Source organism: Diadema antillarum, unplaced genomic scaffold, assembly GCF_040938485.1.
Source record: "Diadema antillarum isolate AM-2024a unplaced genomic scaffold, OU_Dant_1.0 scf00000015, whole genome shotgun sequence".
Lineage (NCBI taxonomy): Eukaryota > Metazoa > Echinodermata > Echinoidea > Diadematoida > Diadematidae > Diadema > Diadema antillarum.
Genome location: NW_027270904.1, coordinates 4,162,587 through 4,187,467, shown reverse-complemented (window position 1 = coordinate 4,187,467; position 24,881 = coordinate 4,162,587). Strand labels below are relative to the sequence as shown.

Below are 24,881 nucleotides of genomic sequence, written 5' to 3'. Positions count from 1 at the left end.
TGTCATGACAGTAGGATAAAAGCTTGGAAGCGCTTTATCCGATCTCTCTGGTTTCAGCAGTTCTTGTTAAACACCCAGTAGTACGAAGTCTCGTTCGTGTTTTACATTGATATTAGCCACCACAATGTAAACAACGTCCTGTGACAATGAACCTGTAAAACGTGTCTGAGAAAGAGTTACCAATTACATCAGGATTTCATTTCGTTCCATATATCATGCTATGGGCTAGTCAGGTGGAGAAAATTTTTCGTCTACATAGAAAAAAAAACCCTATAATCATTATTAGTATTAACAACGCTGAGCCTCAGATGATATGTTTTAGTAATTGCTTAAAAGAGATTTCTTACATTCAGTTCGAAGTTATTAAAACTAGCGGCAATTTTAATGTTAACTCAACGGGATTCTAGAACATAGGGCTGCTAGACACAAAAACTGATTTTATAAAAAATTGTGCGTGTCAAAGGTAAATGGAATTCACTCGATTGACCATAGGTTTTATTTTTCGTGTTGTTTTTTCTAAGACAGAGTATAAATAACACGCGGTAAAACATTATTCGTCATTATATTTTTGAATTGACCCAGTCGAAACGTATTTATCTAAAAAAGATTTGCTTTCAAAAAATAATACATCAGAGTAAAAATGGGAAGGCATATTACAGATAATGCAAGAGTATTACTGCATTACAATAACATTGTGTTCATTAAGTAATTGATAAGACAGTTGAAACACGAGTAAGTTTTTAATAATAATCTAACACTGATGCCGGAATCTTGTATGGGGTATACCCTATTGTTGAGACCAGTAAATTGTTGAGACCAAGAATTTATGTCTGATTGTGTCATCGAATCCAGGTCTATAAAAAGGATCTTGTCTCGACCGACTACTCTATTAGAGCAATGTAATTTGTCTTGAAGTTTTCGTCACCATAATAAAGAATAGCCTTTGCAACTTAAATTGGCAACTCCGATAGGACATGATCTTTGTATTCTCATTCGGACATAATGATCACCGTGCTAGTTTCATGATGTGTTGTTATGATTTAATGACATTATACTCGGGACCGGACGGGAAATGTGTTATGTTGCGCGCTCCATCTTCGGTCACAACGAGTATATTGTGCTCCCTGTAGCCTCCTGCCCCAGGCTCTCCTTCCGGTATTGTGATCATCGGCACCATGGACACCACCATGTTTGGTTGAAGAACCGTTTTGATGTCTTCCCGTAATTCCAGAGCTACAGAAAAGAATTAAAAATATGAGGACGAAATTATCGCGCTAGCTGCTCTTTTAAATGGGGTTACAAAGAGCCATAGAGACACAGCAATATTAGTATAAAGACACAAAAAATGAAGTTTGAGGAAAATCCGTCGATCCGTTCAAAAGTTATGAATTTTAAAATTTCGGTGTTGCCAAAGCTGGATGACAAGACTACAAAAGTTTTTGACATCACTGTAGAACGATTTACACTTAATGTAAGTAAAATTCAAGGTAGATTATTTTCATTTTTTCTATATGGGCAGAACAATATTGATTAAACTCCTTCAGCAAGCAGGGGGATTTTATTGCTTTTAAGAACGAAGTTGAAGGAGTGTAAACTTATATTCTTTTTCATTTAAGAAAATGAAAAATCGTTGTCATATCGTTGTTCTGCAGTGCCAAAACTTAAAAAAAAAAATTATTACATTGGTCGGATTGTCCAATGTTCCTCAAACTTTGCTGTTGTGTTCTACTAACATTGCTGCATTGCCTCAACCCGCAATCACGTGTGCCTATATATTTGCCTATTATCCTTTCTGAAGGATTTTTTAGGCCTATAATCCTTTGGAATCACTATAAAAACAATTATGATATAACAAATGGAGTTGGATCTTACTTAAGCACAGCTTGGAAAGTTTACGTTCTTATGTTTTGCTGTCTTTTACTATTTTTAAGTATTCCTTATCAGCAGTCTTATGGTAGGGTCTAATTATATGTTTTTTTAGGTCCTATTGCTATCATGCTTTTCATTTAATACACCGCTGTCACCCCATCTAAAAAGAAGTATGTTTGATGAGGCCATACTGTTATAGACCTACGCATCGCAATCAGAGCGGGTAAAGTAATTGATAGTATGAAAATATCTACATTATAATAACTGATGTTCCTTTATATGACATTTTATTGTGTTTCGCCTACACACAATTTGAAATTTGAACGAAGAGATGCGTCCTTGTGTCTTGACCTTCGTCTGATTTTCCAGAATATCAAACTGAAGACGTCACACTGAACGGATTTTTGATTGATTCTAATTCCTTCTACCTATATCATATCGGCGTCATTCAGCGGGGGCAAAAAGGAGAAAAGAGTCGCGATAAAGGAAGAGAGAAAAAAAAAGATAAATTTTACACTCCATTTGGTTGCATATAATGGATCATAATGATGCCTTAAATGCACTTCCGGGCATATATTTTTTGTGTGAAATTGTGTGAGATATGGGGATATGGGGAGATAGAGGGGACATAAAATCAAAGTGCAACAATCATGAATCAATTTCTATCGTATTTTTGTGGCTGTAATTTTACGAGAGGTAACCACCAGGGACCTGAGGGGCAGTGCGAAGTCGTATCTTTTATTTGGTATGTGTGAGAACCACCTACGAGTCATACAGCCCAAGATTTAGACATTAAATAAACGTCCATGTGTCATACAGCCCGCGAAACATGTAGCCCATGAGTTCGACACTATACATGTAAAAACAACCCATGAGTTCGACATTACAATTTGGGGCTTATTGTGTCGGTCTCGTGGGCCTTGTTTGCTTTATATAGTGTCAAACTCATGGACTGTATGACTTTGTGGGCTGTATAACTTGTGGGCCGCATGACTATAGTGGGCTGTTTAACTCATGGGTGTCAGTCTCGTGACGTGTAACCGAAATAATATTTCTGTCGCTTGGATGTGAATCATTTTGATCACATTTTTTCTACCATTAATGAAAGTACCAAATGAGGTAGGGTAAAATATTATTTTTCATTTAATTAATTTTGAGCCATTTGTTGTGTTTAATGTTATCATTCAAGTTACAGAACTTTCAGAAGCCCTTTGATTGCTCATTGCATGCAGGGGCGGGTCCAGGAATTCCGTAAAGGGGGGGGGGGGGGGCGCAAACAATATTTATTTTGCTACTTCCGGGTTTCATCTCTTTTTTTCTTTTCATCTCTATTGTTTTAACAACAAATAAAGAGGGGCGCGCCCGATGCGCCCCCTCTGGATCCGCCACTGCATTGTCATGCGGTTGCAGAACTGATTCTTATGTTGGCAGTGCATTTTACATGATTAAAGTGCCGTATCTTTCTCTTATTGGCATATTTTTACCAACTTTATTTGTGATTTTGAGAATACTTTATAATCTAACCATTTCCATCTATAAGTTCGCCAACATCAGAGTTGCCAATTTCTTAAAGATAATGATATCCGCGCAAATTTCCCCATAGGAATTAACGGGTAATTGATATAAATGCAATTAAAAATAGCGATCATTAATCCTCAGGTCTATATCTAAATCAATCATGGCATGGACGATTCGTACACGTTGCATCTTCATCTAGACATTTCCCTTGTTTTATTTTTTCTGATTGATCGTTGTTTCACTTCATATACTTGTGAGTCTGAATTACAAACGCGGATTTTAGGCAAGATGTTGTTGTGCACATGCGCGCTAGACAGCAATTCCCAGTGTCCAAAGCGGCGCCGATCTCAAAAGCTCGCTTTTTGCGAGCTCTATAGCTCTGCGACGCCCATCCTACCACGCGGCTATAACTCTAAAAAACAAACACAAAAACAATACGAACAAGGAATCAAATCAAAGTAAAACAAAACAAAACATAACAAAACTGTTGTTGTACACATACGTGGGAGCTAGAGACAGTTTTTTCCATTGTCCAATCCGTTAGGAGGCGCGGTATTTTAGCAATAGCGTCGCTAATCTGCGACGCGAATGCTAAGACGACGCAGCCTCCCTGGTTGGTTGGACATTGAAAACAACTGCATGTCTCGCCCATGCGCAGAACACCATTTTGGGCCTAAGCGTCGTCTTAGCGTTCGCGTCGCAGATAGCTGACACGAGAACGCATTCCGGTCGGCCCTTTTATACTATTTATGGACAAGACGAGAATATAGTCGAGGGAAGTATGCCAAATGGCACACAACGTGTCGTGATCAGTGAAAAGGGGACGATCACTTGCGATCAGGTTGTCTGCATACTACTGGATGTATACCAGCAGAGAGGAAAGTACTACAGTATAATAGTATACAAGAATGATGCCCAGGACAGAGTGGATCGGTGAGAATTGGATGCGCGACTTTAACTTAGGAAGTGTTTAAACCCACGAGCGCAGCGAGTAGGTTTTAGACTGTTCCAAAGTTAAACGAGAGCATCCAATTGTCATTGATCCACGAAATAGGCCTGTGCATCATTTGTGTTATAAAATGGGCCCGTAAATTCATGAAATACAACCATTCTCCCCATCATGCGTCCGGTACACCTACAACGCTGTACAAGACTTGAGCCATGCATTCGGATTTTACCGGACGCATGGCTCAGTGTGGATCAGTAAAAATCAATGCATGACAATTGACCAATCAGATTGCAGGGATTCTAAAGCCCTATTTATAATCAAAACTAACAATCCTACCTGCTTCCCTGCCATAGTAGTGACACAGTTGGCCGAACGAGTAGCCGTAACCGAAGCTGCGGTACTTTAGCAGGTCGAACTCCCGGTACACCTCGTTCAGTTCGGCCGCGATGTCGCAGCACCTCACGCCAGGCTTGATGAGTTTAATCCCTCGGCGGTGCACCTCGCAGTTCTTCTCCCACAACTCGAGGTGACGGTCGGACGGAATATGGTCGAAGAAGAGTGTACGTTCCAGGGCTGTGTAATAGCTGTGTTATCATGCATGTGTGAGATGAGTTCAGCATCTATATATAAAATGTTGTAAGCCTATAGTGACCAGATTCAGGGACGCACAGTGAAACAGTGAGCCCACTGCATAGCACAACGTCAACAAAATATTATCAGTACAAGTGCATTACAATGCGGATGTATTCATTATCACCGATGTCGTTGTCGGCATGAGGTCGCTGGTTCGAGTCCCCTGGGTGCAGCCGTTGTGCCTCTATTATAGCATGGACACTTGGTCCTAATTGCCCAGTCTTTTGGAGTGTACGTCACGAGACCGACACCCACGAGTCATACAGCCCATCTGAGTTATACATCTCACGAGCCATACAGCCCATGAGTTAGACACGAGACCGACACATTAAGCCCCGTGTTGTATCTGTCGAACTCGTGTGCTGTTGTCCCTTCAGGACCACCATAGTTTTTACCTATACAATCCATGCCGAACTCATGGGCTGCATGACTCGTGAGCTGTATGACTCATGGACCTCTTTTCATTGTCGAACTCGTGGGCTGTATGACTGATGGGTGTCGGTCTTGTGGGATGACCCCGTCTTTAGGAGGCAAACTTGGCGGAGACCTATAACCCTTTGTGTTTCCGAAACGGCCACGTGATAAACAGCGAATACACTTTAAAGAGATGATGGTGCAAGCTGTGATGAATGATACAGAATTGACAGCAGAATACTTGCTAACTTACCCAGCGATCATTGGGAATGCATTCAAGCTTAGGATGTCTCCTTTTTGCACTTTCCGTGAAGTCACGGGATTATGGGCACCGTCAGTATTGATACCAGACTGGAACCAGCTCCATGCTGAAAATATTAAAAAAAAAGGGGGGGGGGGGGAGACAGATATACATCTATTGACGTTTGACATGACTCTTTTTAAATCTTTATTTCCACATTTCACAGGTTCATTACATAGTTATGCCTGTACAAATCGCGTGCAGTCATGGTTGATACATAAATAACAGACTTGATTAAAAAATCAGTTTTAAAAGATCATATCAACCTTATTATCTACTTTATTTCGAACATGGATTTTCACATTAAGATGTACTCGATTATCTACCATCGTTTTACTCTTTGTAATCGCCAAATATGTTCCGAAACTGTTCTGTTGAAATGATGTATTCATTATGTTCATTATATTATATCCCACAGCTTCAGTTTCAATGACGTTTATTATTTTTCAAACAAATATGAATAAAAATAAGTACAGGTAACGTACGTTCAACTTGAAAATGCTGGTGGCATATGTCTAGAAGTATACAAAAACTTGTAACGGGTGTGCCCTTAACATAAAATGAGAATTACATTCCATGAGCTTTATGCAGTATCATAGTTGATTATGTAGAAATACAAAATCTAAGGTATAAATTGAAAGGAAAGGACAAAGACAGAAACAAAGACAGAGACATACGGACACTGACATTGACGTGGACTTCAACTTCGACTTTTACTCGAGTACCGTATGTCCCCCTCCCCCCCCCCCCCAAAAAAAAAACAAAAACAAAACAAAAACAAAAACCCGATAACTTTAAAAATGGTAGCTCAATCCAAATACAATTTCAGGGTATGAAACTATAACTTATTACCCACGTCTTGCAGAAACCCCCATCCGATTTTCGTCAGTGGTCAAAGAGAAATGAAGAGTTTTGTAGAGCATGTCAGGAATCCCTTCCCTCCAAGTTCTGTCCATTGTGTTCACACATTAATATGTAGTTCCAAGAGCATCTAAGTGCTAAACTTGGAAGAATCACATCCACGACATGCTTTACAACGATTCACATTTCTCTGTAACCACTTAACCAAATTGAATGGGGTTTTCTGCAGAATATAGGTAAGATGTTAAATTCTTAGACCCTGAAATGGCATTTAGATAGTTTAATCATATTGGAAGTTATCAATTCAAAAATCCGATTGTATTTTTGGGGGACATATTGTATAACAATGATGATAGGGGTATGGGTAATACAGGGGGATTGTCGAGGGTATACAAATGCACAGAGAACAGAAAATGGGGGACAGCCATCAGGCAGTATAAACATGATAAAGCAATACATGCAGCTATCTATAACAGGGTGACTGTGGAGTGAAAATAGCATACATTTACAACGCCATACGCTTAGTCGTAAAAAAGTATAACAGAATTTAACAACGTTATATGAAATAAGATGATTCTTCAAACTATAGTTTAAAGTTGTTAAGCGATGTTTACTAAACTTATCATCATAAGCTTATCATTTCACGTTATACTGTACAATATTTCTCTCATAATAATTTGCGTACAGACGATAAAGGTGAAGAAAACTAGGATATAGAGTAGAAAGCTCCGAACAATCTAGCTGCCAACCATTGTTATCACTTGACACAATATTGTATTCCGTTCACAAGATGACGAAAGCGTGTCGTACTATCTATATCAGCAATGCTATCACTGGTTATGTACAATATTTCTATCCCATGCAAACACCTCGGTTTATGGTTATTTCTATATTACACCTTGTTTGCGTACAGATAAGAAAGGTGAGAAAAACTAGGATTGTGTCGAAAGCTTCAAAAAATCTTGCTGCCATCCTACGACATCCCTTGTTATCACTTTATCAATTTATTGCATTCCGCTCACAAGATGACCAAAGCGTGTCGTACCATTTATATCCGCATTAAAAAAATACTTACATACAGTCAAGTGATAGTTGAGGCCAAAAGTTGACATACACCCTGGTAGAAAAACAATAACTGTCCTCAATATCATTTTTACAACTTTTTTAGCTCCTGTCAACTTATGTTTTCATGAGAACAGACAGATTGTATATCTGCCTATAATGTGCATAGTATACATGACCTATAGTAAATAAAACAGTCAGAGGCGTTTGAAAAGTTCGTGATGGTAATATTTGCTAATATATTATGAGGGGGTTAAAAGTTTACATTCATCAACCATAAAATGTGTGTTACTACCTCTGTTTTCCTTCCTTAGTGCCCGTATTATAGTCTTGATGGGCAGCTGTATCAGCTTCTTTCCGACCTCCACTATGGGAGTTGTAAAAGTGATATTGCATTACTCATTATCATTGTTTTGAAACCCTACCAGATAACAGTCAAACAATTTTCTTGATTTTTATTGTTGTTGATGTTGAAATGGGATGACAACGATTTTTCATTTTTTTTTATTTCATTTCATTTCGTTTATTTCATTTCCAACAATGCAAGACATTTCCAACAATGCAAATTCATTTCATCATTACTGTAAGATTGTCGTGATGAATACCAAGACAGGGTATAGAAGGTTGGTAATTTCTAAATTATCAACCTCCCTGAAAAAAAAAGATCAACAAACAAACAAACAAACAAACAAACAAACAAACAGGACATCAGCTGTGAGGATTCGATTCACCTGGTTGGACAGATTCGTGTGTACGGTTTAACTAGACAGTTGTGAGGTGAAGATGTGACCATTATGATTTATGGTTCAATTACATTTGCCTCTGCGACAATTGCTCCTATTGTATGAAATATCCTCACGCTAAGCCAAACATGAATAATTCTACCCACAAACATAACCCTAACCTTAATCCTAATCCTAATCCTCACATCAAACTAAACCTAAATCCCTATCACAACCCTACCCTTAACCCTAAATCCTTGGAGAAATAAGACCGGAGCAATTGTCGCAGGAGCGAATGTCTTGTCACCATTGTTTATGCAGATTCCATAGCGGCACTATCATCGTATCTTGATATTCACAACTTTAGAATCCCATTTTGTTATGCGAAGTATGACTTTGGTGAAACTTGAGATAATTTGTTGTTTTTCCATGACAGCTAATGGTAATTCGCAAACAGCTACTTGGAACCTACTGCTTTAAGCCCCTTCTATGAACAAGCAATGAGGATAAAGTGTCAATTGCTCAGACACAACCGCTGAATCCGGGGTACTCGAACCAGGAACACGTGATTGATATTTCTCCCTTGCTGGGATTGGTGGCACTGTCTGTAAACTTTTCGTTTTTTTTTTCTATGATCCAATGATTGCATTTGATGTAATCGATCCACTGATTACATCTTAATCATACAAGCATCAAACGTAATCATAAAATGTATAATGCAGTATAAACCAATAATCAAAAACTTGAGCTCTATCTAACGAATTAAAGGCTTAGGTGAACGACAGGTGGACTTAAAATAGACTGGAAGTCATCTCCTTACTGTAGATAGGCGGATTCCAGTTGATGCTACCATACTATTTGATTTGACAGCATTCATATTCGCTATGGTGTAAGTAAAGGCGTATGTTTAGTGTGCACGCGCGGAGTACTCACTGTCAAGTAACTCTGCATGAGGGAAACAGCGGGCGATCTCTCGCACCATGGCTTGCGTGCCACGTAGAGCGATATCGTGTTCACCAACTCCTTCAGCTACGGCTGCAACCATCGCTTCGCCACCGAGATCGCAGATTCGAGCCCCTTCGGTGATCAGAGCGATCTCTTCGTCAGACTTGATCGTCCTCCGCATCATCATCGGAGTGCCAACGTCGACCACCTCCTTTCCCGCCACGGCCTTATCGAGCTTCGCCTTTCCGTCCAGTGTCAGGTGGTCGAACTCGCAGCCGACCTTGCCATGGACGCCAGCGAGTTCCCGTTGGACGGCCAACCAGAAATTGTCCTGATGCCAATCCGTGTAGATGACGTTGTCACCGGTGCTGGTCCGTCGCCACGGCTGTCCGCCGTCGATACCGGCCGAGATGCTGGTGACTTTGTCCTGGGTGACTACCAAGCCATAGGGTCGACCGAAAGCACAGTAGAGGAAGTCGGAGAAGTAGTTGACGTTATGGATGGAGGTGAAAAGGACGCCGCCAATGTCGTTTTCTGCCATGTACCCTCGCACCATATCTATGCGTCGGCTCATTTCGCCGTGGGAAAACGTTGCCTTGACCTAGAGTTAGAGTGGAATTCAAGACCAGTTAAGGATTGTCATGATTGTACTGAAAAGAAAGAGTAACATTGTGTAAGTCAAACAGTGAACATTGTTATCAGAATCGGATAAAAATGAGGGAAGTTATGCATACAATTGTGAAGTTTTGTAAACAATTTTCGCGTCCGTTGAAATGCATCTAGCAATTATAGCAATGGTATAATTATTTTCTGAGACATTCGGCCAAAATTATTTTTACTTGTCTGACAGATCTGGACGCACTGGGCAGCTTTTCCTCACACGACCAAACAGTACAGTCTCCTTTCAGTAACTCATGCATTTTTGGCCACTCCTGGCCCGAGCTAATTTGGCCCGCGCCAACTAGTAAAAATTGCGTTCAGTAAATAGCAGAGCCACGCGTGCAAGAAATTTAGGCCCGAGCCTGGCGCTGCTATCGTTCGTCAACTCTTCGATCGGCACCAGGCCCTAGCCTGGCCCTCGCCTGGTGCTAGCTGCAGCAGCGCCAAAATAGCCCGCTCCTCGCGCGGACCACTTTGGCCCGACCCGTTCATAAACTCAAAATTTTACGACTTAGCTCATTCCTGGCCCAAGCAAGAGGAGTTAATGAAAGGGGCACGATTACCTTCTCTCCATTCGGCATGGACTTAAGTCTCGGCATGTTCTTGTAAGTTTCCGACTGCACGCCTGAAGAGTGTCGAACGAGGTTGCCAGTACTACACCTGAAGGGCTTCTGGAGTGACGAGGACCTCTCAATTCCTCCAATGACGGATACACCCGATATGGGATGGAGGCCACTTCTTATCAGGTTACCCTTCGCCCAAACACGGGTGGCGAGTTGGCGATACATGTCTATTACGTCTATATGCTTCGATGATGGAACATGAAAATTATCCTGTAAGTTACAAGTAAGTAAAACAACATTGAAATAATACAACATGACATATCAAGCAAATCAAACAAATCAAACAAATATCGACAAGAATTTGCGACCCTTGCACTGTCAATGGCATATTCATTGGGAGACTGTGATAGGGTTAAATTGTAACGAACAAATAGATCCTGTTTGTTTGTTTCATTTGTCCATCTGAGAAGATAAGTCCAGTTGGATGTGAGGCAGGACCACTTCACCGGGTTAAACACCCTGCTCTTTGCGATGAATGAATGAAACGGGATGAGTTGTGACTCTATCACACGCGGTACCTGTCCTCAGAGCGTTTTGCCTCTTACTAGAGGGGACGGTATGATTACACAGAGCATTGCTCATCAGATAGACTCTGGAATCCAGGTCCTTCGGATCCGGCGGCAGACTCGCTATCAACTGAGCCAAATCCAGGTATGTTAACCCCTGTCATCCGGGAATATCAACTCTCGCGTAACTACATCCATATTCACATCTCCGACTCCTTGGTGCTCTGGTTTCCTTAAGGTACTCTTTAAAACATAGCCCTTGCCAAAGGTCATACCACTAGACTCCAGCGTGTGTTCGCTGACCCGTAGCACCGTGATTGAGCCAGCGCTATTCTCATTCGGTGTCACATTTGATACAGAATGGGGGAGGCAGCGTGTTGCGTTCGTCTCCGTGGCGCACAAACCATTCGCCACGATTGTAAGGCTTTAAGAGCACTAGTTAGCAGACTGTTCCACTCTTTAAACCATGTTATGAAACACTACAATTTGTCCCCCCCCCCCCTCTCTCTCTCTCTCTTCTTATTTGTTGTCGGTTTACAGATTCGGACGTCTAAATGAACAGTCGTTTCCCGCATACCATGTGCAACCCACCTTTGTCACAAATAGGCTGGTTAAGGGTCCTGTTTACATTGGGAGCAGTGATTTAAAGGGGCTGTACGGTACTGGTTGAGGTGGGGTTTCATGTTTTTTACATTCCTAAGTGAGATATTGAGAAACCTCTTAATAAATATTTTTTTTTTCAATTCAATTCAAAGTTTATTTCATTTTTCGACAAAACATATAAGTTACACTTCTTTTGACAACAGAGAATAAGGTAAACAGAACATTATGTATCGAAAAGAAAATAAAACAATTGAGGAGGACCACATAGTAATTATACATTATAGTAAAAAAAAAACAGAAGTGATCGAAATATAGTACGTGTATAACTTTGCTTAAAGTGCGAAAAATGGAGAGACCCACTAAAAAGACAGAGCTTGTAGAATGTGGGCCCCTCTGGAATAATAACATGAATGGAAAAATTAATTAAAGCATTATAAATACTATAGGAGAGGGGAAAAAAAGAGGAAGAAGTCTGGAAGCCCACTGAGAACTAGAATCACAGATAAATACACTTACTATTACAGACGTGAACAACATAGGACAAGACTAGACAACAAAACAACTGCTGGAGAAAAGGCTGTACGGGACAAAGCGGGATGGACAAGACTAACAGACGCGAAAAAAACATGAAACAAGACTAGACAGCAAAACAACTACTGAAGAAAAGGCTGTACGGGACAAAACGGAATGGAAACGATGAACAAATAGAAGACAAAATAGCAAACGAAAATGCACAACAGAGACAGCGATCTTCGACAGAAGTGTATCAAGGGAAACAGAAAATGGTTGTGGAGGGGAAAAAGTGATTGTAGCGTCTGAAAGGAGAAAAGCAAGGAAATGAAGGGACGTGAGAACAGGAATAAGACAGACATTCATGTCTTTGACTCTTTTGGCGAAAGCGTAGATAGCAGCAGACATCCAAAAGATTAGAATTTATTCTTCAAAGAGGAAAAAGTAAGTCTGTATGTGAGAAAGAAGGCCAAATGGCTAGTTGAGTCCTGGAAAGTCATACGACTGCAATAGAAAGGACTTCAGTCTCCTCTTGAAAGAATGTATGGATGGGGCGTTTTTTATATCATGATTCAGAGAATTCCAATAATTTGGGCCGATATAAATAAGTGTATTTTTAGCAAGAATCGTGCGTAAGAGGGGTAAGTGAAATTCATTGGAACGCCTGGTGGGATATTCATGAAATGATTGGTTTTTTAGGAACATGGAATTAAAAATAGACGGAAGCAAATTGTTACAATACTTATACATAAATTGGCCTAAGTTATACAAAAATAAATCTTTAATTTTTAAGAGCTTATTGGAAGTAAACAACGTGTTTGTATGAGAACGTACAGGGGAATGGCAGATAATGCGGAGGGCTTTCTTTTGCAAGAGGGACACTCTTTCAAGTAAATTCTGATGCGTGTTGCCCCATACTAAAACTCCATAATTCAAATGAGGCAATATTAACGACGAATATAACATAAGTAATGTTTTTTGAGGAATATGAAATTTCAATCTATTAATAACACCTGTATTACGCGATATTATATCACAAATATTATCAACATGTGATTTCCAGGAAAGTTTATCATCTACAATGACCCCCAAGAATTTAATATTTGATACTCTTTGTAGATGAGAATCATCTAAAACTATATTAGTGTTTAAACTATCAACAGTATTGCTGAAAATCATATATTTCGTTTTTTGAGCATTAAGTGATAACTTATTAGCTCTGACCCAATTTGTCACTTTATTCAATTCAATGTTAATTTTGTGAACAAGAAAATCAATATCATTATGGGCAAAAAATACGTTAGTATCATCTGCAAAATGAATAAAAGAGAGATCATCAGATACACGACAAAAATCATTGATATAAATAATGAACAATAACGGCCCTAAAAGACTTCCCTGTGGGACGCCACATTTGACTTCTCTGATAACTGAATCATTGTTTTTAATTGTAACAAATTGTTTTCTATCGAACAAATAACTCTTGAACCACTCCAAGGCCTTCCCACGTACTCCATAATGCGATAGTTTATAAAGTAAAATGTCATGATTGATGGTGTCGAAGGCCTTGGAGAAGTCCAAGAAAATACTAACTAAATGAGAGTGATTATCGATGGCATGAACTACTCTATCAACGAAATATAAAAGAGCATGCGAAGTACTATGTTTCTCACGAAAACCAAACTGATAGTTCGTAAAAACTTCATGTACCTTCAAAAAATTGCTCATTCTCTTATAAATAAGTTTTTCTAAAACCTTAGAAAGTGAAGACAATAATGAAATTGGGCGATAATTACTGACTTCAAGTTTATCACCTTTCTTAAATATTGGTATTACTTTAGCCAATTTCATTTTATCCGGAAACACACCGTTGAGGATTGACAAATTAAATATATGAACAAGTGGATCAGCAATCGAGGAAATAACACCCTTAAGTATGAAATTATCTATCTCATCATAACCAGAACTTCGTTTGTTCTCAAAACAGGAAACTATATCAATAATTTCAAATCGATGTTGGTGTCAAAAATATGGAATCAGAGTTGCGCTGACCTAAAAATTCAGTAAAATGAGTTTGTGTTGCAGGAATAGTTTGAGCATAATTTTCACCTATTTTTGAAAAATAGGAATTGAAAATATTTGCAATATGAAGAGAATCATTAATCACTTCATCATTCACTTTAATTTTATCAATGTCAGAGTGTTTACTCGGAACATTCATGGCCTGTTTCAGAATTTTCCAAGTATTTTTCATATCAAACCTATATCTCGAGAATTGCTTGAAGTAATATCTTTTCTTTTCAGAACGTAAAATCATCGTCAGAGTATTTTTGTATGATGTATATCTATTTTTCGATCGCTCAGTTTTTTCCAACTTATACTTATAATACAAACGATTTTTCCTATTAATTGAACGAAGGATTGATTTTGAGATCCAAGGTAATCTGGGTGTTTTTTTATAGTCTGTTCTATTTTTTTGTTTTGGAATTGAAAGAGCGTGTAATTTGAAAGAGCGTGTAATTTTAAGAAGGATTCAACGTTTATTCGATGAAAATTGGTTTCAAATGGCTGAGATATCCAAAAAAGTGGTAATAATAAAAGACTACAGGCCACGCCTTTTATTAGGATCGCTTTCTTTCACCTTGTTTTTGGATATCTCAGCCATTTCAAAACCAATTTTCATCAAATAAACGTTAAATCCTTCTTAAAATTACACACTCTTTCATATTTAATAAGAGGTTTCTCATTATCTTATTATAGAGTGGTTTCTGAATATCTCGCAAAACGTTAAAAGCTAAATCCTCAACTCGACCAGAACTGTACACACCCTTTAAGAAGTCACCGCGGGACAACGATGTTTTTGTCCCTGTGAAATAGTGATATAAACTAACGATGACTGTAGAAGACCACAATGGATTCTATTCTGGGAATATTGGAACATCACTGTGTGTTTTTAGGTGACAAGAATTTAATATTAGTGTTCTGAGTGGCCCTGGACACCCGCTGATACATTCTTGGACGCCCCAGTCCCATGTCCACTTTAAAGGCGTAAGTTTGTCTTCATACCGTGATATGACATTTTGTTTGAAATAGATCAGAAGTTCAACTTTCATTTGACTTGAGCTGCAAGAAAACAAACTGCTGTGTGGTCTTGCTCTTGTTTGGAAAACTCGTTGCCCTCTACACAAATATCGAAATCTAGCAATCTTCCACTATCCTAGTAGATAAAGCAATATAACTTAACTTATTGCTAGAAGGCATATTGGTTCTGTGTATGTGAACATTAGAGCATCGTAGTATGCTCTGAGATGACCGGAAGTATGTGTCTCGAGTGGCCCTGCTCAACGCCAGATATGATCTTTGAACGCCATTAGTTCCATCTAAACTTCCATGACATTTTTTTCGTGTGTTCGTCATTTCTACCAAAGTGGCGCCGACTACAAGGGAGAAGGTCGGTCGACTAGGTGGCTACAAAGCTGAGCACGAACAAAGCATTCCTTACGTCCATTCAGGACGTAGTGAAAGAAGCTGTCAGGAGTGAACTTGCCTGATTGTACGAGACAATTGAACGACAGGAAAGCCGCATCATGGATCTTGAAAAGTCAGCGGAAAGTTCATTGAAAGAGGTTGCTGCACTGTCGTCGAAGCTGGAGAGGAAGAATGAGGCGATCATCCATCTACAACAGGGGCCTGTTCCACAAAGGTCGCACTTAAGTCAGACTTAGTGCTAGTCAATTTTAGTCTAAGTGCGACTTTTTAAGTCTGTTTCACAAAGTCAATCTTAGGCTAAGACTGACTTATTCGATTTCAATAGTAATGTACGAGCAAAAAAATATGCAAATTAGCCGTTTGTTGTCTGCTGATGATTTTTGAGTAATTTCTGGAAAGGATATTGCTTTGATTTACGATTGAGCTACGATTCATATGGCATTACTGTAATCATTTGTTATTCAAAGTGCTCATTTACCAGTTGTTTACTGACTCATATTATTTTTCTTTTGTACATGAATAGCCGCTCGTTTGTTTATTATTTCGACATAAGAGATGTTTTGTGCATAAGGCCTCTTTAATCCAGTCCCACATGTTTATAATCGGACTGTGTGAAAGTTAGGATGGATACGGTTGCGCTTTATGATCGAGCTCGCGCAGCAGCCATGCACGCACTGATGATCTCTGCATTCTGTTATGTGCAAACCATTCACATTGGTCATAGCACAATGAACTGTGGGCTAGCCTCTTGTTGCACACGAAGAGAAGTTTTCTTTTCAAACTAGCTAGCTAGGGGTGGTCTAAACTACAGAAGTGAGTGTAGCTTAGTCTGTTAGTCATTAGGTAGGTCCTTGAAATTATGTAATATGAGCAAAAGAGATGATTTATCCAAGGGACTGAATATTATGAACTTTGTTGTAAATTTACTTGTATAAACTGTAGAGTCTGCTCATTACATTAGACAAACTCTATAGTATGATTATAACTATGCCTCAGGGGCGGCGCAGCCGTGGGGGCCGTGGGGGCTCGGGCCCCCACACTTTTTGTGCACCATACAAAGGAAAACATAAGGTGTCATCACTTTGGCCCCCCCCCCCCCCCCCCCCCCCCCCCCCCCCACAGAATGAGCTGAGGACCTTTTTTTTTTTTTTTACTTGTCAGCTGAAGAAACCCGGAAGTGGATTTGGGGACGGGGAGAGATGAGCTGAGGACCTTTTTTTTTTTTTTTTTTTTTTTGCTTGTTAGCTCATCAAACCCGGAAGTGGGCCCCCACACTTTTGAAAACAGTGCGCCGGCCCTGTGCCTAGTGTAGAGTCTATGCACTGTGTTATTAATCATGATAGGGACGCAGTGCCACACCTTCATGACTTTGAAGAAAACTAAGTGTATGAATGCCCTAGTACGGCTGCATGTAGTTAGAACCATAGGCCTACTAAATCATGGCTAATGATTGCTAATTGGTCGAATTTTAATAATGATAATAATAATTAGACAAATTTGTATAGCGCAGCTACTATGTAAATAATACTCTACTGCGCTGTGATGTAACAGAGCTCCTAATATTGTCACTGATTAGACACACGAAAAATAGATAACAAATTAATCAAAGGCTTCTGAGTGATTTCATGGATATCAATTCTGATAAATAACCAGGTGCTTGACCATGCAATACTTTATAAACAAGTATCAAAATTTTAAATACAATTCTCTGTCTTACTGGCAACCAATGTAACTTCATCAAAATGTGAAAATTTTGACGAACTGGACACAAGTCTCGCACATGCATTCTGCACACGCTGAAGCTTGGTTATCTGTGAATCTGGTAAACCAAACAATAGCCCTTTACAATAATCAAGCCTATTGCTAATGAATGCGTGAACAAGAGTTTCAGCGTCTTCCTGGCTCAAATATCTACGAATGTGACGCAAGTTATGCAACATATAAAAAGCAGACTTGCATGTGGTTGATATATGCTTCTCCATGTTTAAACGAGAATCAAGCCATACACCCAGGTTTTTCACAGAGCTCGATGGTTTAACTTCCAAATCTCCAACTGATATCTTACTAATATCCAGCTTTGCTACTTGTCTTGGTGTCCCCACAATAAGAAACTCAGTCTTCCCATCATTAAGCATTAACTTATGTTTGGACATCCAAAAACGGACATAACATATAGGCCTACAGGATTCTAAGTTTGAAATACTATCAATGTGTTGTTCACCATCAGGACTGAAGGCAGGGCTCGACAGTAACGGTGGCCCGGTGGCCCGGGGCCACCAAAAATGAAAGTCGGGCCACCAAATTTCAAAAAAGTGCAAATTTGGTGGCCCGCCTCGGGCCACCAAAATTTTTTGAAAAGTATGTCAATAAATTCGTAACTTTTTGCGCCGGAAATTAGCAGTTAAATTTGTTTAAAGGATGGATGAAAAGGACTGAATTAGTGCTTGAGAGTGAGTGTTGCGAGTTTGTTGAAGTTTATTTATGAGTAGATACGTCCAACTTCTAATTCTTACTATCATAAAACTTAAATATTTGACTCATTAAAAAAAAACAGGACTTTTAATTCTTTTTTATTTTTTTTTCCGGGACACCAAATTTTTCTTTCGGGCCACCAAAAATTTGAAATTTAGGATTTTGATGGCCCCATCGGGCCACCAAACAAAAAAGTTAGTGTCGAGCCATGCTGAAGGAAATATACAACTGTGTATCGTCAGCATAACAATGACAAGAAACATTTGGGAAACAACATTGAATACCCTTGATCAGATTACTTGTATAAAGTGTAAAAAGAAGGGGCCCAAGGCGTGACCCCTGAGGCACCCCGTATGGAACATTAAAATTCTTTGACATTACATCCTCTATCATAATCTTTTGCTGTCTGTTAAAAAGATAAGACTCAATCCATGCAAGGACAGACTCACTCATGCCAAAAGATGAATGTAATATATTCACTAATATCCCATGATCGATAGTATCAAATGCAGCACTTAGATCGAGCAATACCAAAAATGTTACCTTTTTATTATCCATTGTCCATTTTAAAGTCCAATTGCTGGGCCCCAAGTTGAATTGGGAAGTAAATATTTATGAATTTATGCATATTGGAATGTATTTGGGAACTGAATCAATCAAGATTAGGCATAGTATACAAATATGACAGGCCTGAGAAGCTCTGGTTGAAACTATGTGCATGAGGTGACTTCAATAAGCACTATTTTCTGAGGGGCGCAGCCCCGAAGAAAATAGTACTTATCAAAGAGTATAGAAGCTACGCTAAGAGGGCATACTCCCGTGATTTCGCGTAGTACGCTCATGGGCGAAATACGGACGCCATTAGCTGGCAGACCGATAAAGGGCGTATATTACGTGATCATAACCCTGATTATTATAGTAGTGATGTATGTCTCCCTTTCATTTTCCCCCTTTTTAGGGGGCATAAAGGGGAAAAGATGTAATTAGAACTTCGTTTTGTCATACCGAAGTATCATTCCTGTCTAACCATGAAATGCAATTGAAAAAATGTCATTTATTTTCCAATATGCAGTCCCACAAAGTTTGAGCTAAAAGTAGCCCGAGAGATAAAGAGATAGACGGCATTTGTCAGCTCAAATACAATCTTTGAAGGACTACAGATTGAAAAGTAATGAAATTTCTTCGATTTTTTTTAACGTATCGATAGAAAATATACATCTGCTGATATTTTGAGGTCTGAAACACAATTCTACCGCTGTGTGTTTCCTTAAAATGAAGAAAATGAAAGGAAGGTAGGGTTTGCTCCATAGGCTTACGTGTTAAGAAGCTCGCGGTATTATTACTAAAATGGCCGCCGTTGGGCTCCATATGGGGCTCCATGACGTACTACACAGGTTTGCATGCGAAATCGCGAGAGTACGCCCTCTTAGCGAAGCTTCTATACTCTTTGGTTTTGTCTACGGTGTGCCATAGTACTCATTCATGTACGTGAAAATTGACTGTGGTTCTCGCGAAGTGAAGGCGCCTCGCGATATCCATTCATTTGTACATGAAATCTCTCGCGAAGCGAAGGTGCTGTGATACCCATTCATTTGCACGTGAAATCTTTCGCGTCGCGACGCGAAGCAAAAAAGGCGCGAAATTCACCAGCGTGATATAGTTGTTTTTTTTACTATTTCCCTTGGGAGAATAGCGAGACGCGAATTTGTATGGTAGAAATATGTTTTGTCGTTTTCAGTGCTCTCGACCAATCAGAGGACGAGAAGCAATTTATGAGGGATATAAAAAGTATTATATTCCACATACTAAGAATGTTGCAATAGGATTGGTCCAGAGCTGATCACGTGATGAAGCGTAATTTTGCACATCACATCACCGGAGAAGAAAAGTTCGTTACACTCTATGTTGATAGTCCCTTTTGTTTCGCTGATCTCCACACAGTCCACACAGTCCTAACGCAAGATGAGTACGCGCGAAATAAAAGTGCGTTGCACTCACCGAACTAAAAGACGTGGAATGCGTGTCCCCATTCACAACATACAAGAGACCGTGCGCCCAGTTTATCGCGCTGCGTCGCCATCTTGCTAAGGCAATTTTAGTCTGGTTTAGTCTGGTTTCCAGACCCTTTGCCTCTTGGACTTCGCGGCGACGAAGCTGCTGCCCCGCGAGGAAGTCGCCGTCTTTGCCGAAGGCAAAGGCACAGAACAAACTCACCTAAACCTACTGCATTTTTCGACGTTGAGGACTCCAATATCCTGTATAGGGAAATAGTACGAGCAGAGGGTCTGGAAGCCAGACTAGGTCAATGTTTGCATAGGCGCTGTGTGTAGGCTGTGCGGCGCTATGCGGAGGACTCAAATTAGTTCTTCACACATGTTTGAGGGTTTTTTTTTTTGGTAATTTCTGGATTGCTTTATTAAATCAAGAATAACATGTACATGAATTTAGGCATAATACTCGACAATAGCAGGGAGGTGAGACTCACCTCCCTGCCAGTAGTTAGGCCTAGTGCTTCAGTTGCTTAGCAAAACCAGGCCACTTGCGTCTGTCTTTTTGCTCCTATCAGCAGTGCCGGATCCAGAGGGGGTGCACCGCGGCCGCGCGCCCCTCTTTATTTGTTTTTAAAACAAAAGAAATAAAAAGAAAAAAAATGGGATAAAACTCCGAAGTAGCACAAGTTTAATATCGTTTGCGCCCCCCCCCCCTTACAGAATTCCTGGATCCGCCCCTGTATCAGTGCTTCCACTTTTCAAAGTCAGTCCTCTTGAAATGAATACTAAAAACTCCTGGAATTTACAAAAATATCCTGGAATTTTTCAAACAGGCCACACTAACATGATATATTGTTACCATGGCAACACATTGTTTAACAATGATGAAATATGAAGTTTGCGCATGTCTGTACTATAGTGGTCGCTTGTGCCATATTTCAACGTAAATGCTCAAAGACTGAGGGAGTTAACTGAATCCACAATACTTTTTTTATTTTCACTCAAAATGTGCTGTTCTCATGGCAACGCATTGATCAACAATGAAAAGAGTATTCTAGCATGCAAGTAGGGCCTATGTGCAAATCTACGAACCATTTTGTGCTAAATTTCAAGCTAAATGCTTAAAAACTGAAGGATCATCGTCAATCCACACATTTTTGTATCATTGGTAAAAAAAACTGCTGTTGCCATGGCAACAGATTTATTCTTGCACACATACATACATCGAAGGTGTCTTGCACAACTACGCCTTACATTGATCGCATATCCCAAATTTAAACTGAATTGCTACAAATTGAGAGTGTAGTTCAATCGATCCTCAACATCAATTTATAAGATTTTCTTGAAAATCTGCCATTGCCATGGCAACGCCCATAATGAAAAAGGTGTCTTGCATATCTGCCTGTGATAGCGGTCACACATGCCCAATTTGGAGTTAATTACTTAAAAAAAAAACGAAAACTATAGTTCGGTCCACAAGTTTTTGCGAAAATTTGCCGTTGCCATGGCAACGCATTATGCGATATTACAGAAAAAAAGGCATCTCGCACATCTATCTTTGATAGCGGTCACACATGCCAAATTTGCGGTCAATTGCTAAAAAAATGAGAGAGTAGTTGGATCCACAAGATTTTGCAACGGACCGACCGGCCTGCTTGAGCGTGTGCACTCCGTGAAAAATTGCCCTAGCAAAATGGCGGTGGTCACGTGAGTTACACAAGTTTCGGTGGCTGCGTCTTTCCCGGGTGAGCACGCATTCCACTTTGTCTTTAGTTCGGTGGTTGCACTGTGGACTATCATGTGACCTAGGTCACTTGATAGTACACAGTGCAACCACAGAAATAAATAGGTATAGAATGATCAAGCCCATTCACAACCCACGCGTAGCTTTACACCCAGTTGCGTGCACATTACGTGCCGCCATTTTGATTAGTCTTCTGTTACGTCACGGCTTGCGATGAACAGGGGGAGGTAAAAAAGAAGGGAAAAAAAAGTCAGCGTAGGCCTGCTCTATGCTGCAAACTTGCTGCAAGCCCTGTTCTGCGCACGCAAGCCGTGACGTAACAGAAGACTAACCAAAATGGTGGAGATCGAGTGCGCTGGCTATACTACTTTCAGACCCCACTAATAGTCTGTGAGTGCAACGCACTTTCACTTCGGTGCCGCGCGGTGCGCGCAGCAAATTCATTGTTTTGTCATCTATACGCGCACACGTAGCCTAAGCCCTAAGGATACCTGAAGACAGCTAAAACGGTTTCAGATGTGGAATAAAATGGGAATTTCTAGGACCCTAGATGTGGAATAAAAGCACATAATCAACTTTTAGTTTCAGGCAATGAGACAAACTATCACTTCCTCGGCGATCTTAATGTGTACGCTATCTTTCCTCAGCTGCGCTTCGGAAAGATAGCTACATCCAGATCTCCTCGGAAGCGATAGTTTGTCCCATCACCTTCACTAACGTTGATTATTTGTGACCGTGCACCACAAAACAAACAAAAAGTCGCACCCCTTTGTTTTACGTAAGGACTCAAAACAGGTGAAATGGGTCAACTAAGTCAATCTTGAGTTTTTAATTTTTTTCTGAAAAGGCTATCTTTCTTCTACAATATACTTTAGTTTGGGATCATAACACGAATGGGAAAGTGTGTTTTCAGTAGTTTTTCTACAATCCCTTTTTGAAGGAGAGTACAGAGTATAATCCCTTCATTGTTGTTGCTCCGGTGGTTGACTTCCTGTGTTTTGTCCCTTTCATAGCACAGCTAGCGCGGCTTGGTGAAAGATTGAGCGCTTGAATAGACCCTGTACTTCAGAGCCTCTTTTCTCAGTTCACACTTTTCCAGAGTGCAAGGGGTGTGCTTTCTTTCCTGCATTTAGGTAGGTTAGGGATGTCCATCTGAATTGAGTTATACATCATTTTAAAGCTTAGAGTCTGCTCTTTCAGAATCTGTCCCTAACTAAAAATCCATGTCTGGCGACTTTTTGTTGGTTTTGTGATGCAGGGTCACATGCTTCCTATAGACCTCTACTAACGTTTTCTGTGTAACGTTACTGTAGCCTTTGATGCGAGGTAGAGGTGACTTAATTGTCTATTGGCTAACCGTTTCCTCTAACTGACACAAAATGCTGGGCGTTGTTTTGTTTTATTTTGTTTTGTTTTGTGTTTTGCTTCCAGGAAAAAAAAAAGAGCAGTCATCAAGATGTAACTGTTACCGTAGAAATGGAAACGTGGCTAATTTCACTGGCAGTCATGTGTAGAGGTAGACCAATAAATCTGCCTCTTGTCCGGTAGCCTCTTGTTAACTGTATGTATACGGTCGCTAATACAGTCGACCGTATTCTACAGTTAACAATTAGGCTACCGAACAAGAGACAAATTTGTCGGTCTAACCAGTTAGTGTAGATAGACACAGCCCCGTCCTGTACACAAGAGGTATTAATTTCTAACAAGTATATAGGTCTAACTAATTTGTTAGGTTTTCCTAAGTGTAATTTGTTGTGAATGCATGATATTTATATTAGGCATGCATTGATAGTCATGGGTAGGCAGCTAAAAAGATAACATAGGCAAGAAAGGATTGGTAGAAATATAATTCATTTCCGAAGTCCAGGTACATGTAGATTCTATAGAATGAGCTAACATTTTGGTTTAACAGTTCAAACTATCAGTAGGTAGGGATCTATTTTAGTATGACTATTTCTATTTTGGATCATTGTTCAGTGAATAGTGTTTTTAAACTAGGAGTAGACCCTCTACCAAACTAGTGATTCTCTAGTTTGTTAAAAATACTGCCATCTCACTCAGGATAAGATAAAGTGGAAGAAATCAATAAATATTGGGAGTTGATTATGCTTTGAAACTTCCCATTTTGGAATTTAAGTCTGACTTTACGCATGGCTTCAGGCCATTTATGCGTAAAGTTACGCAGGACTTGGTGGGACTTTAATACGCATGACTTAGAGCTTTGTGAACAGGTTTAAAGTCCTGCGTAAAATTACGCAGGACTTTGGGATTTACGCAGGGTTTGGGGATTTTCTTTGTGAAACACACCCCAGACATGTAATGAACTCGAACAATATTCACGAAGAAACTGCGTGCGCTTCTTCGGCATACCGGAGTCAAGGGGAGAGAACACTTCAGAGATATTTTTGTCACATGGCGAAAGAGAAACTTGGGATAGACTAGACCGGACAAGTATGTCTAATTCCGCGAAAAACTTCTCATTTATAGTAATGACATTTGCTGGGTCAGTTTTTCAAGAAGAGAAAAACTGACCCAGCAAATGTCATTATTATAAATGAGAAGTTTTTCGCGGGACATACTTGTCCGGTCAAGGGATAGACCTACAGAAATCTGAGATAGACCGAAGTCATCGAGTCGGAACGAAGGATATAGGAAACAAAGCAGAGAGAACGGAGACAAAACAGAGTACAAATACAAGAACGGAAAGTCACAGCAACAAAAAACATAGACCCATAATAGTGAAATTCGTATCCTACCAAACAAAGAAAACAGTACTCACCGAGAGACGGAAACTGAAAAAAACTGGAATCGCTATTTACGAAGGCCTAACAAAGAGAAGCAAGCAACTACTCACCGATACCAATGCCCACGATATTAAAAGTCCTCACAGCATGGACCTCTGATGGACGCGTTGTTGCGCTCGTTGGTGCCTCCGGAGGGAAGACGATCACACGAGGAATCCGTGATCACAATGACTTCGGACAGTGCCTGTCCCCTTTCCCTCCACAT

At 40.0% G+C, this 24,881-nt stretch overlaps 1 protein-coding gene across 1 annotated transcript; it reads right to left on the bottom strand.

Annotated features, from left to right (window-relative positions):
* Positions 1 to 1,033: 1,033 nt before the first annotated feature.
* On the bottom strand, positions 1,034 to 24,881 carry LOC139724687 (creatinase-like). Its single transcript, XM_071635813.1, has 7 exons — positions 24,761 to 24,881; positions 20,136 to 20,317; positions 10,498 to 10,767; positions 9,263 to 9,875; positions 5,637 to 5,751; positions 4,673 to 4,920; positions 1,034 to 1,233 (listed from the first exon to the last, which is right to left on the bottom strand). The coding sequence occupies exons 1-7, from the start codon at positions 24,879 to 24,881 to the stop codon at positions 1,034 to 1,036; spliced, it is 1,749 nt and encodes a 582-aa protein (XP_071491914.1).